Below are 13234 nucleotides of genomic sequence, written 5' to 3' on the forward strand. Positions count from 1 at the left end.
GTGCTCAGCCTCCAGAGGATGGTCCCGGATGGCCACCCGTCTGCCCCTTCAGCCCCGCACAGAAGACACAGACACTCCTGCCTATTAAAAGGTTTAATTTCTTCTTTATGCTCAGAAACAAAGAAGTGGCCTTGCCCCCCACCCCCCAAGAAGAGGGTCTCCTTCTCGAGAGACTTCCCTTGAAGCTGTTGGTGTGAGGCTGAACGTGGGGGTTCCCTCTCCCCAGTTTCCCTACTGTCTTTTCAGCAACCCCCTCACAAAATTTAGGTTTGAACACAGCTTGCCACCCTCGGGGGGGTTTGGGGAGAGGCACAGCTGGAGTCCAAAGAGTAATGCCCACATTCCACAAGAGATGGGTCCAGCGCGTGTCTGGGGGCGACTGGTGAGGGAGGGAGGGGAGGAGGGGGGCCGGGGGCTGCAGAGTGGAGAGGCAGGGGCCCCCTCCCCCAGCAGCGCCCACCCCCTCCCCCTAGCAGAACTGGTCCTCATAATCTTCGTCCTTCATCCCCTTCAGCCGAAGCCGGGCGAAGTCCTCGAACACGATGTCATCGTCCGTGGCGTAGCTTGACGGTGGAGAGCGGGGGTGAGGTGCGGGCTCCAGACCCTCATCCCGGCCCCCCCCCAACTCCCCTCCCAGACACAGGGGTGTCAAGAGCGGCATCGGGACTGGGCGCATAGGCGAGAAGGTGATGGGCAGCCTCGGGAGGAAGGCTACGCCGTCCGGCGCTTCAGCCCTCCCTGCCCGGGGGCCGAGGGCAGATTCGGGGGCTGCAGGAGTCTCTGCCCACAGAGGTCAACAGTTGGAGGTGGGGGAGGAGTCTCTTACTTGGTATCAAATTCAATGAGGTTGGTGTCCACAGGGGCGTCTGTGTCAGGAGCAGCTGAAGCGAGGAGAGGGGGTAGGCGGGTGGGTGCTGGAAGCACCGCCATGTCTCCCCGGGCCTGGCCTCAGGCCGTCTCGCGGGGGGCTTGGGGCGGGTGCTGCGCTCACCTGTCTGGGGCCTGGGGAGGGTGATGTGGTCGTGGGGCTTGGGGTGCATAAGAACAAAAGGCAACTCCACAGAGACGTCCCTGCGGGGGGTGGGGGGGGCAGCATGAAGGGCCAACACCGCCGCACCAGGAGGAGACCCCTGTGCCCCCGCGTGCCCCCGCACACTCACCCGCCACGAGACACCACCAGCTTCACCTTGACCCTGTAGGACACCAGGATGCCCAGCACCTCCTTGTTGGCGCCCTCCTTCACGCTGCAACGAGGCGAGAGCTAGACCACGGCCCACCCCTGGGGCTCCCGTGAGGTTCTGGGGGGACCACATCCCGGGGCAGTGGTCTCCAGCAGCGTGGGCTGTGCTGTTCTCACGGCCAAGCACCCCGCGGCGCCGCTCTGCACGGACCCCGCCTGTGGCTTCTCCTCTCTCGCGGTAGAGGCGGTCGTCTTTGTGACCCGACAGCCCAGCACCGTCTTGCTCTCGGCCACCCTGATGGCACCTCGTGGCTTGTTCTGGCTGCGCCGGCCTCAGGGCCTGCTGTGTGCTCCGCGCGCCCCTCGGACCCAGGCACCAGTGGGGGCCCCGGCCCTGACTCCCTGAAGCTGTGGCCACCCCCCAGAGGCGCGACGGCCCCACACTTCCTCACGCGTCCTCGCGGAGACCGGGCCTGGGCCACCTCTGCGCCTGCAGGTCCCTCCGCCCGGAGCGCTCCTTGTGTGGCCGTGTCACCGACTTACTCTGGGTCCCTCCTCAGATGCCTCCCCCCGCCGGCCTCTTTAAAGTGCACACACACTGTCCGCCCCCCGGTTCATCCCTCCCTCCTCTGCCTTGCTTCTTCTCCACGCTCGTCACTCGGCGTGCCGTGCCTTTCAGTGTTGGATCTGTCTGTCCTCCCTCTCTAGAATCTCTGGTCCGTTCAGGGCCCGATAGCGCCCTGGCGCCTAGGACAGAGCCTGACACGCAGCTGGCCCGAAGGAGCGCGTGAGCCCCGGGCTGCAGGACCCCCCACGCCCCCATCCAGCCCGCGCTCACATGGTGCTGGAAGCCAGGTTGGTGTCCTCGTGCTTGAGCTTCCCGTCCAGGGCAAGACCTCGCTTCTCCCGGTTGTCGCTGAGCAGCGGGGTGATGGTGTATACCTTGCAGAACGTGGAGCTGGGGGACACCTGGTCACTGGGGGGTGGGGACAGGAGAACGAGACTCTGGGGGGTGCGGGCCAGTGAGGAGGTCGCTCCCACCCCCAGCGGCTTCTCCCCCACCGCTAGCCTGGCTCCGTTTGGGTCCCCAGGTAACAAGCCGCTCAAGAAAACGAGCAGCTCAGAGCCACCTGCCTGTGCAGGGGATGCCCTTGGAGGTGGGGATGGTTCAGGACGTTTCCATCCCCGCCTCACATTCTCCCAGGGCTGCTTCTCTGCCCTAAGGTGGGGACCCGGGCTGTTGTGTTACTCACTCTTGTTCAAGCTGAGCCACAGGACACTTGTACTGGGCAGTGCTGAAGAGGCAGATGTCCGCATACTGTCTCACTGTGGGGTGCGGTGGGGTGGGGTCAAGCAGCCGTGCCGGGAGCGCAGGCTGCCCCACCCCCCCGGGGGGTTTTGTCACATTCTGGGGTGGCCTCCCGCACTGGGGGGTGTCCCTGGGCTGAGATCACACCAGGAGCCACGAGGGCAGCAAGTCCCGCCCCCAAGACCCCCTTCTGTCCCCCACCTCCTACCAGAGACTTTGATCTTCTTGATGGTCTTGGTGGAGTTGTTGGTGACATGGACGTTGACATTGAGGGGCTCCCCGTGATAGTAGAGCTTTCGAGGGGAGGGGGTCAAGTTAACGCGATCTGTTTGCACTGGTCCCATTATTAGTGTCCCCCTCCCCCGACGCAGACCGCGGCTAGGTCTTCCTCTAAACCCAAGCCCACGCCCACGCCCAGCTGAGGCGGCCTTCTTTAAAAACGCTGTCCTGGCAGGTGGCTTCAGCCCTCCCCCCAGGGTCCCTCCGCACGGGGACACCTGTGTCACCCTCCTGCACCCCACCTCCTTGTCCAGGGAAGCCTCAAGGTGCAAGGACCGGTCGGACATGAGGAAGTGGCGGGTGGTTTCTGCTGAAGGCTGGGGGCCGGGTTTCTCTGGGGCAAATTGCACCTTTCGGATCACCAGACGCACAGAGTTCCTGGGGGTGGGGAGGAGGGGTGGGAGGGGCCGGTCCTCAGACACCTGGACCCCCACCACCGCCTTCCCTGGGCCTGGGGCTCCAGGGAGTGGGGGGGGGGGCTAGTCACAGCACAGGGGAGCTTGCTTCCCTCACCTTTTGTGGCTTTTCTCTTCTAGTGATTTGGCACAGAAGGCTCGAATCTCAAAGTCTACTCCACAGGCCTCAGGAGGAGAAAAGGTCACATCTTACACAAGGCCCCTGACACCACCACGCCCTTCCTTCCCTCTCCCCTTTTTTTTCGTCAGGGACTGTTGCCTCATTGCGGTCTGCTCTGAGCAGCGTAGGGCCTGGGGCTTCATCCTCTGCCTCCCAAAGACCTAGTACCTGGCAGAGCACTGGTCCTGTCTGCAAGGTGAGCCCCTACACTCACCCGTGAGTGCCCAGAGTCACCCGTGAACAGATAAACCCTATTTCCACTGGGGGCATGTCCCATCTGGCTTCTCCCTGACAGCCCCCCTCTCTCAGGGTGTCCCGGGCGCCTGCTGGAGCCCATTCTGTCCCCTGAGCCCTTGGACCCATTCCCGTTGTACCTTCCCCGTGTCCTCAGGGCCTGGCTGCAGGGTGACGGAACAGGGCAGATTCTGGGGGATCTGTGGGGAGGCAAGCAGAGGCTTTAGTTCTTCCAGAGAGGCCCCATATCTTCCTCCCAATTCCCACCAAGAGGCTGGAGAAGTCCCGGGGGCAAGAGAGGAAGAAGGAAGGGGCCCCAGGGAGGAGGCAGAGACAAGGGTGACCCCGCAGGTGGGGGGGTCTAGGGCTTCCTCCTCACTGTTGCTTCCAGATCTGCCCAGAACAGGTGCCTCAGCGCTCCTCCCCCAGCTCAGTCCCAGACCCCTTGCCCCGCAGAGGGTGAGGGGCGTCCTCACTGTGAAGAAGAAGGGGTGGGCATGCCGGCCCAGCTTCCTCAACAGCCGGTCCTGCAGGCGGGTGGGGGGCCGCGGTGGGTTGGGTACAGGGGGGAAGGCCTGGTAGTTGGCGATGAACAGGTCTTTGCGGAAGGACAAGCCCAGCACGTCCAGGTCCTCACGGCCATAGCGGAAGGCGCAGGTGAGGGTCACAAACACTGCGCGGGAGGGCAAGGTGGGGCAGTCAGGAGCCCCTCCGGCCCCAGCCCCCCAGTCCCCAGGAGCATCCAACCTGCCTGAACCCGACTTCCCGCTCCCATCTCGGTCCTCTTGTCTCTCTGGGGTCCATGTCAGTGCCAGCCCGCCCCACTGGGCCACCCTGACCTCCCCTGGGCACCCCCCGCACTCAGGCCAGTACCTTTGCGGTCCTTCAAGTAGTCAGGGTCCACGAGCACCACACCATCTGGGAAAGGGACACAGGAGCTCACGTCCTGTCAGGGCCTTGCCTCCATCCCTGGGCCCAGGAACCTCTCCCCATCTTGGGGGCCCCAGCGGTATTTTCTGGGCACACTTACCTACGGGGTCCACTTTGTCCAGGTGGTCTACAAAGTCCCGCTTGCCCAAGTACACGGTGAGCTGAGGATACGGAAGGGGCACATGGAAGATGGGGCAGGCGGGTGCGGGGCATCAGAGCCCTTCAGAGTGACCGTCCCGCCCCTGGTCTTTCCCAGGCTGGGGTAGCCCCGGAGTTCCTCCCAGCAGGGTCAGAAGGGGAGCGTGGTGGGGTTTCCCAGATTACCCACCCTTGAAGCTTTTCGCACCTCTGCCCACAAGTCAGGCAAGCGTGTGTGTGAGTGTCTGTGAGGTGCGGTGGGGTGGTGGTGGTGGTGATGGGGAGTGGGCTTGGGGAAGACTCGCGCCCCCCCACCCCCAGCTAGTTAGAGAACAGGGTGTGGTCTCACTGGCTCCCCTCAAGGGGCTCTGGGACACACAGGCCATATCCTGGGGGCTGCTGACTGTTCCCAGCCCAGGAACCCTGGGCTGGCTCCCAAGAGAGGTATAGCCGAGGGCTTCTGGCTCCTCCCCCTTCGTCTTGCCTAGGGACCTGGACCTGTCCCCACCCAGCCCTCGTGTCTGGCTCAGGTTGAGCGGCCTTTGCGGCAAGGGGCTTCAGGAGGGAAGGAAGTCGGCTCTTAGCTGTCACAGGAAGTGGGGAGCTAGGGGTTGGGGATCGGCTAGGGGCAGGCTGGGCCTTGCAGGGGCACAGAGAGGGCTGGGAGGAGAAGCAGCATGGGAGACTCACCTTGCAGTTAGGGCTCGACTTCTTGAAGACCCTAACGAGACAGAAAGGGAAACCCCACTCCCTCAGACCCGGCGGCAGGGACCCCCCACACCAGCCCGAGAAACAGAGCTCACCCGGGACTCTGCCTGCAGGCTCTGGGGCTTTGCCAACTCTACCCCTCCCATTTCTTTCCAGAAGGAGGGCAACCACAGGTCCTTGATATTCCCAACGCAGCGGTGGTGCCCCCCACCACCTTCCACCCTCACTAGGTCCCCTCCTCCTGTGGCAATGGCCCCTGGTTGCCACAGGAAACACCCAGGCTCTTTCCAGAGCACTTGCCCTAGGGGGGGTCCGAATGGGCAGGTTGTAGGAGCCTCTGTCTAAGACGGAACCCTCTCTCCATCGTCTCTCATCTCCAGCTCCAAAGACAGCTGGAGTACCCAGAAGGGCAATGGCCCTGGCTTTGGCCCCTAAAATGGTTTCTACTTAGAGGCACTACTTAAGCGTGACCTGACTCCATGAACCTCCAAATGTCCCCATCCCTGGTCTCAGCAGCCTCAAAGCCCATTTGTCTTTGAAGGCCAAGCTCAGATATCACCACCTTTAGAAAGCAGATCCAGCCCGGACCCCGGTTACTCTTTTTTTGGGGGGGCGTTCCTGTCACACTAGCTTATGTTCTACTGGTGCTGTGATGGCATGCACAGGCTGTGAGCTGTATTCAGTTAGGCTCCCCCAGCACAATGCCAGCCCTACGAGAGAGACGATCATGCTGGCTGACATTTGTCGGGAGAATGCTCCATGCTCAGCACTGTTTCAAGGGCTTCGTGTGTGTTATCTCATTTAATACTCTTAGCGACCCAGTATTGCTAATTTACAGGTGAGGGAACCGAGGCACGGGGGGCTGAAGGATTTAGCCTAAGGCCCCAGAGGGTGTAACTGGTGGGACTCAGATGAACAGAGGCAGTCTGGCTCTGAGCCCAGGCTCTACATCACTAAACCGTTAGACTCTCCTGTCTCTGCAATTGGCATGAAATTTGTTGAATTGCAGGGGATTCGCTCCCCTGAGCTGAGACCATCTAAGCCTGGACTCTACCCACTGCTGAGAGCATTAAGTAGGTGTCTGGTGATTCCTATGCTCTGGTCGCTTGCAGGTCTGACCTTCCTCATCCCAATCCACTCTGCCTCAGCAGCGATCCCTGGGAAAAGTCCTCGGCTAGTAGAAACTGAAGTCCTGCCGACTGACCCATCCTTCCTCCAGCACCCCCCGCCCCCCAGTTTTGCTCTAACAACTTCACTTACCACTTCTTCCTAGAAGGTCAGACTGTCCAAAGGCCATGAGACAAAGGGTATGGTGGCCCCCGGGTATCCCCATCCAATAAAGGAGAGCAGACACTGGTATGGTGGTAGCTAGAATAAGCACCCAACCTGGGGGCGGACAGCTATGGCATCATCCAGCTTCCCCTCCCCTTTGCTTCTAGTTTTCCTCTTTGTCCCAGGATTTCCTCCTATTAGGGAGAAAGCCACCAGACTGTGGTTTTGGGGTAATGGCCCTGGAGCACCTGCAGGGCCACCTGCCCTTGGGAGGCGACGCTAGGGAGCAAGGTACGCTTGCTTGTACGCTGAGGCTAGCCAAGGAGGCAGAGTGTGGGGGTGCCCGGAGGTGCCCAGTGAGGGGGCCAGCGACAGCACATGTTCTCTCCATTTCCTGTGGCCCAGAATTAGATGGGGGTGGCGGGAATTGTGCCAAGTCAGCAGCCCCCCTCTGGTCCATCCATCCTCCTCCCTGAACCACAGAACGGAAACTGGGGGCCTCCCTATAGTCAGCGACTTCCCCTTTCTCTGGGGGTGTTTAAGCCCTAATCCAGGACACCAGTCCTCCCTCTGATCATCTCTCTGATATGACTCGACTTGGTGCTCAGAAGCCTGGGTTCTCCTCCTCTGTGGGTGGGGAGCGGTGGGGCTGAAATGATAATGTTTTGCAGCACAAGTGGTGTCTCGGGACCAGGGCCCCATTCCTGATCCCTTCTGGATAGAGGCATACAGCCCCAATCTTTTCCTCTTGCTCCCCAGGGACTCGGGCATTCACCCACTATCCCCTTGGGGGTGTTGGCCCACAACAGGAAGTGGATTTTGCTAGAGACCAAAAAAGAGAACTCGGGGTATCAGTGGAAGGAAAGAGCCTCGACTGCACAGAAAACATCCGGGGAGTGGATGGCGTGCCCAGGGCAGATACTGCTTCCCCTCACCTCCGGGAAGAGGGGTAATGCCCAGAAGCGGGGAGGGTCGTCACGCACTCTGCTCCCCCAAGACGAGGCTGTTGCTCCTAGCAACCTGGGGGAAGGCAGAAGTTTGGAAGCAGAGCCACCTGGCCCTTGGGACAGCCCGACTGCCTGTGGGGTACTGGACAGGAGGCTCTCCAGCAGCTCGGCACGAGTCTGGGGCGGGGGGGGGGGAGAATCCCCTCCCGGCATCCAGCCTTCCCATACCCGACCCCTCGGGGCCGGCCACCTGCGCCTCCTTCCTCCGCCCCTGCATCGCAGCCTGCACCGGAGAACCAGTCGTCCGGCCCCCACATCCCTGCGAGAGCCCAGACGCCGGTTTCCTGATCCCCTTCAGCCCTCGCTCTCTGCAAGGGCCCTGGCATGCGTCCCCCTCATTATCCTCGAGGACCTAGGCGTGCGGCCCCAGATGGCTGGCCCCTAGGGACCCAGGCGTCCGGCCCCCGGGTCCTCTCCCCGGTGTCCTTGTCCCGGGACCGTCCCGGCACCCGCCCAGAGCCGCCGCCCACGTCCCGCCGCGTGGCCCCACCTCCCTTACCTGGTCCCCGGTTTCTCCCCCATGGTGCGCGCGCCCGCCGCCCGCCGCCCGCCCGGTTCGCGGCTCGCTCGCAGCCTCCCAGCCTGCTGCCAGGTCCCTGCTCCTCCCCGCGCCACTGCGCACGCGCGCCCTCCGCTCTTTCTCCTCTCCCCCGCCCCTCCGGCCCCCCTGCGATCCTAGGGAACCGGGGCCAGATGCGTCAGCCCGGACCGCGCGCGCCGCGGCGCCGCCCGCCCCCTGGGCGCAGACACGCGCGGTGATTGGCTCCGCCCCCGCGCCCGCCCCACCGCGGCCCCGCCCCGCCGCTCCCGAGGGGGTCCCTCCGGCGCGCGCAGTCCCCTGTCCCCGCTCTGCCCGTCCCTCTCTCCGCCCCTCCGCACCCCCGTAGGAACCGATTGGGCCCCCCGGAACGAAGGCGCCCGCCCGCCGGGAGGTGAGAGCCCCGTGATTGGCTCCCCGCGCCCAGGACGCCGCGGGGGTCCCCTCCCCTTTGTTTGCTGTCTCAGTGGCGGCGGAGGCGAGGGAGGCGGTGGGGGCGGAGGAAGGAGCTCCGGCACAGTCTGGGAAGAAGGGTGAGGGGATGCACACGTGGGTGAGCGGCTCCAGTTGCGTGATGCTGTGCTTCAGGGCGCGCCGCTCACCCCAGTACTCGCAGCCTTCTTTGGGCCGCCCTCCCGCCTCTTTATTGTGGTGTGTCAGCTCCCTCTGGTGTCTTTCATCTTCCACAGGGTTTCTGTGCCTGGTTTCTCGGACTACCCATCCCTTCCATCTACTCTCATCACAGCCAGCATCCATCCGTGTATCCATCCAAGCATCCATGCCTTCATCCATGCATCCGTCCGTCCATCCATGCACCCAACCATCCATCCATCCATGCATGCATTCATGCATGCATCCATCCACGCACGCATCCATGCATCCATCCACGCACGCATCCATGCATCCATCCACGCACGCATCCATGCATCCATCCACGCACGCATCCATGCATCCATGCCTATTTCGTGCCAGTCACTGTGCTGGGCAATGGATTCACATGGCCCCTGCTTTCCTAGCACAGTTCAGGAGACACAGAAACAGGTATTATGATCCCAAGAATACTATAATGGAGGTATGACCCAGAAGACAAAGCGACTACTGGCGCTTGACTGGGGCAGGGGTGGAGGGAGGGGACGCTGTCCAGAGGAGGAGACCTCTGAGGACAATCTTTCTGAAGGGTGGGCAGATGTTGAGAAAGGGTGTTGCAAAGACAAATAAAGGCAAGGTACGTCCTCTTCTGAAGAAGTGTTCGTGGGGTTCCACCGCAGGAGAGATGAGGTGGAGGAGGAGGCCTGGAACAGAGCGTGAAGGATTCTGTATAGCGGGTGAAAGAACAGGACCGAGGGCTTCCCTGGAGGAGGAGGACGCTCGGATCCAAGACTGGCTTTTTTAAGCGAAAGACTGGCACGATGAGATTTCTCCTTCAGGAGGATAATTCTGGGCAATGTGGAGGGTGGAGAGAGTGGGCCAAGGTTGTCTGGACTAAAACTAGTCAAGAGGAGAAGAGGGGCCAGGCAGAAGAGCTATTCTAGGGCAAAATGGACTGGACCGGGGGCAGGACGATGGGTGCCTGACATTTCAGGATTTAAGGAGCTAATGTATTTCTCCTTCTTCCATGTCTTTTCCCAATCTCCCCCCGTCTTTCCCACCCAAGTGAACTAACTTCACACTTCTCCCTCCGCTCTTCCACACAACAGGAAGTAATATGCACAACAAGATAGTTTCTGAGATCATCTTTAAGGTCCAAACACAGGAAATAAGACGAAGTCAGGGAGGGAGACAAACCATAGGAGACTCTTAGCTATAGGGAACAAACTGAGGGTTGCTGGAGGGGGAGTGGGAGAGGGAGAAGCAGGCTTCCCGCGGAGCAGGGAGCCCGACGCGGGGCTCGACCCCAGGACCCTGGGACCATGACCTGAGCCGAAGGCAGTTGCTTAACCAACTGAGCCACCCAGGCGCCCTAGACTCATGAATCACTTTAGTCGAAGAGTCATGACCAGAAGGTAATGAGATCCATATTGCTACACATCTAAAGTGATTTTGGGACGCCTGGGTGGCTCAGTCGGTTGAGCATCTGCCTTTGGCTCAGGTGGTGGTCCCAGGGTCCTGGGATCGAGCCCCACATCGGGCTCCCTGCTCAGCTTCTCCCTCTCCTGCTGCTCCCCCTTCTTGTGTTCTCTCGCTTTCTGTCAAATAAATAAATAAAATCTTTTAAAAATGATTTTGGGACTGAAAGGTAGTGGTCTGTATGGCATGAAATCTACTCTATTAAAAAGTACTGATATAAAGAAAAATTTAGAAGGATGCTAAAGAAGGCTAGAAAGAATGAAAGAGATGCACCATTTACGGGTGGGAAAACCCATCATTATAAAGCCGTCATTTCTCTGCAAATGGTGTATAAATTTAACACCATATCAAAATAGCAATGGGAGGCTGATCCAAAGGTAGTGAGTTATCTCAAATGATGGTTCCCAGTTACAGATCGAACTCCTTGTTCCACTCTTCCCTTACCCCCTCCTCACTACTGCACTTGACTAGTCTTTAGAAGTAAATGGATGACAGTGGACTTTTCTGGGGGGAACTTGATTCCAAACAATCGGAAGAACCAACTCACAAGTTTAGCCAGGATAATTCTGAAAAATAAGAGGGCGCCAGGGTGGCTCAGTTGGTTAAGCGACTGCTTTCGGCTCAGGTCATGATCCTGGAGTCCCGGGATCGAGTCCCACATCGGGCTCCCCGCTCGGCGGAGACTCTGCTTCTCCCTCTGACCCTCTTCCCTCTCATGCTCTCTGTCTCTCATTCTCTCTCTCTCTTATTTATCAAATAAATAAATAAATAAAATCTTTAAAAAAAATTCTGAAAAATAACAGTAAAGCAGGCATGTGTCTTACCTGATAATTTATTAACTTATAATAATTAAAATTGCGTTATTGGTGCAATAATACGAAACACAGCAATGAAAGAGAATATGGGATCCAGATACAGACTCACATGGTAGCATTTCAAGTCACTGGAGAAAGAATGGCACAGTCACTAAACTGGGTTGAGACAGTTGGCTATTCATTTGGGAGAAAAAAAGCGATAGCTCTTCATCTCACACCCTAAAATAAATTCCGGATGGGTTAAAGATCTAAATGCATGGAATTAAAACTATAAAAGTATAGGAGAAAAACAGGAAAATATTTTTATAACCTTGGAGGTTAGGAAAAGCCTCATAAGATATCAAACCCCAGGGCTATAAATAATACCACCTAACACTTTATAGTATTTACCACGTGCCAGACATTGTTCCAAGCACTTTACAAATGTAAATTCATTTAATACAGCTCTATGCATTAAGGTTTTATAATTATCCCCACTTTACAAATGAGGAAGTGAAGGCACAGTTAAGTAACTTGCAGGCTCATAAGAGGCAAAGCTGGTGTCCAAACCCAGCAGTCTAGTTCAGAGTCCGTGGCCTTTATCAAAACACCTTACCTCAAGAAGACTAAGAGATTAAAATAAATGAAATGACAAATTGGAAGAAGCCTCTTGCAACCCTGCAACACATAACAATGAAGAATAACTCCCACATCTACGAAGAGTTCCGACCCACTAATAAACCTAGTATTGGGATTTTGCCTAAAGCACTATTTCATATGATGGGCAGGGGTGTTAAGTCAAGGCAACCTTTCTAGAAGGCATTTTGCCAGTTCCTGTCAAAATTAAAAGTAGGCTTTTTCTTTCATCCAACTCTCACTTATTCACTCAACAATTATTTGTTGAGCCCTTTTTATGTGCCAGGCACTATTCTAGGTGATAAGACTAACATAGTGAGGTACAGAAGACCCCTCTCATGTATTTTATTTCTATTTTTATTTTTTAAAGATTTTATTCATTCATCTGAGACACAGAGATACAGAGAGAGGGAGCATGAGCAGGGGGAGGGGCAGAGGGAGAGAGAGAGGGAGAAGCAGGCTTCCCGTGGAGCAGAGAGCCGGACGCGGGGCTCGATCCCAGGACCCCAGGACCATGACCTGAGCCGAAGGCAGACGCTTCACGACTGAGCCACCTAGGCGCCCCTCAAATGAATAAAATCTTAAAAAAAAGAAAGAAAGAAATACACTTGAGATGTTATGAGTTATTTAAAAAAAATTAGCGGGGTGATATGGTAAAGGATGAAGGGGTTTGGAGTGGGGGCTACTTAAAAAAGAAGCCCTTTTTGAGGATGGCAAGGCGGTATCAGAGATTGAAAGAAAAATTTCTCCACGCAGAAGCAGCAGCATGTGGTGGGAGGGGGCTGGCTGGAGGGTAGAAAGGCCAGTTTGGCTCAAGGATAGGAAAAGACAGGGAGACTGAGGGTACCTGTGGTATGTGTGGTGGTCGGAGAGGTGGGTATGCGTCAGATCACATGGATTCTAGGAGCCGTTCACCTATTTGGAAGGCACTGAAGGGCTTTAAGCAGAGGGTGCCAAGATCTGACTTAACACTTGAAAAAGACCACTTCTGGTTGCTTTGCGGAGAAGGGACCACGCAGGGCCAAGAGGGAAGCCATGAAGAGGCCTTTGTAAGAGGCCACATGAGAATGGTGGGGGGGACCAGAGGGTCCCCGGAGATGGAGAAACAAGAGAAAAAAAACCAGCCGAACGGGGTTAATGAATTGGACTTGAAGACGGATTAGACAGAGGGGCAGGAAGAGAGGAATAAAGGTGACCCTTAGCCTTGACTTTCTTTCAAAGTATTAGATTATCCTCGTGCACGAAAAGCACGCTAAGAGAGAAGTATTCGAGTGTTCAGTGTCTGAGGGAGAAAGCGGAGCGGCTGCAAGTATGCAGCAAGAGAATTAAATCATGGCGCCCTCATTTCACTGTAGCCTGCAGCTTGGAAAAGCAGCGTAAAGCGGCCACGAGGGACACATCGTGGGACAGGCCGAGGGCAGCCGCCGCTCCTGCAAGACGGACTTCGCGTTTGCGTGTCCGTGCACGGAGCGGTGTCAGAAAGCGGGCACTGCCCTGGGCGGGGGGTTCGGGGAGAGGCCGGGTGCTCTTGGAACTTGTTTCCGCCGGGCGCGCGGACGGCGGCCT

The 13234-nt window shown here is 58.0% G+C and overlaps 1 protein-coding gene across 1 annotated transcript; it reads right to left on the bottom strand.

The window, feature by feature from the left end:
• Positions 1 to 78: 78 nt before the first annotated feature.
• On the bottom strand, positions 79 to 8273 carry ARRB2 (arrestin beta 2). The gene is made up of 15 exons (XM_025864300.2): positions 8133 to 8273; positions 5337 to 5367; positions 4609 to 4669; positions 4452 to 4496; positions 4055 to 4251; positions 3719 to 3778; positions 3282 to 3349; positions 3011 to 3146; positions 2698 to 2782; positions 2434 to 2506; positions 2019 to 2156; positions 1161 to 1244; positions 992 to 1071; positions 827 to 881; positions 79 to 563 (listed from the first exon to the last, which is right to left on the bottom strand). Exons 1-15 carry the CDS (start codon positions 8153 to 8155, stop codon positions 470 to 472), a joined length of 1230 nt encoding a protein of 409 aa, XP_025720085.1. The 5' UTR covers positions 8156 to 8273; the 3' UTR covers positions 79 to 469.
• Positions 8274 to 13234: the final 4961 nt, after the last annotated feature.

This window comes from Callorhinus ursinus, unplaced genomic scaffold (assembly GCF_003265705.2).
Source record: "Callorhinus ursinus isolate GAN/ISIS: 27379988/994484 unplaced genomic scaffold, GSC_fseal_2.0 scaffold43, whole genome shotgun sequence".
NCBI classification, from domain to species: domain Eukaryota; kingdom Metazoa; phylum Chordata; class Mammalia; order Carnivora; family Otariidae; genus Callorhinus; species Callorhinus ursinus.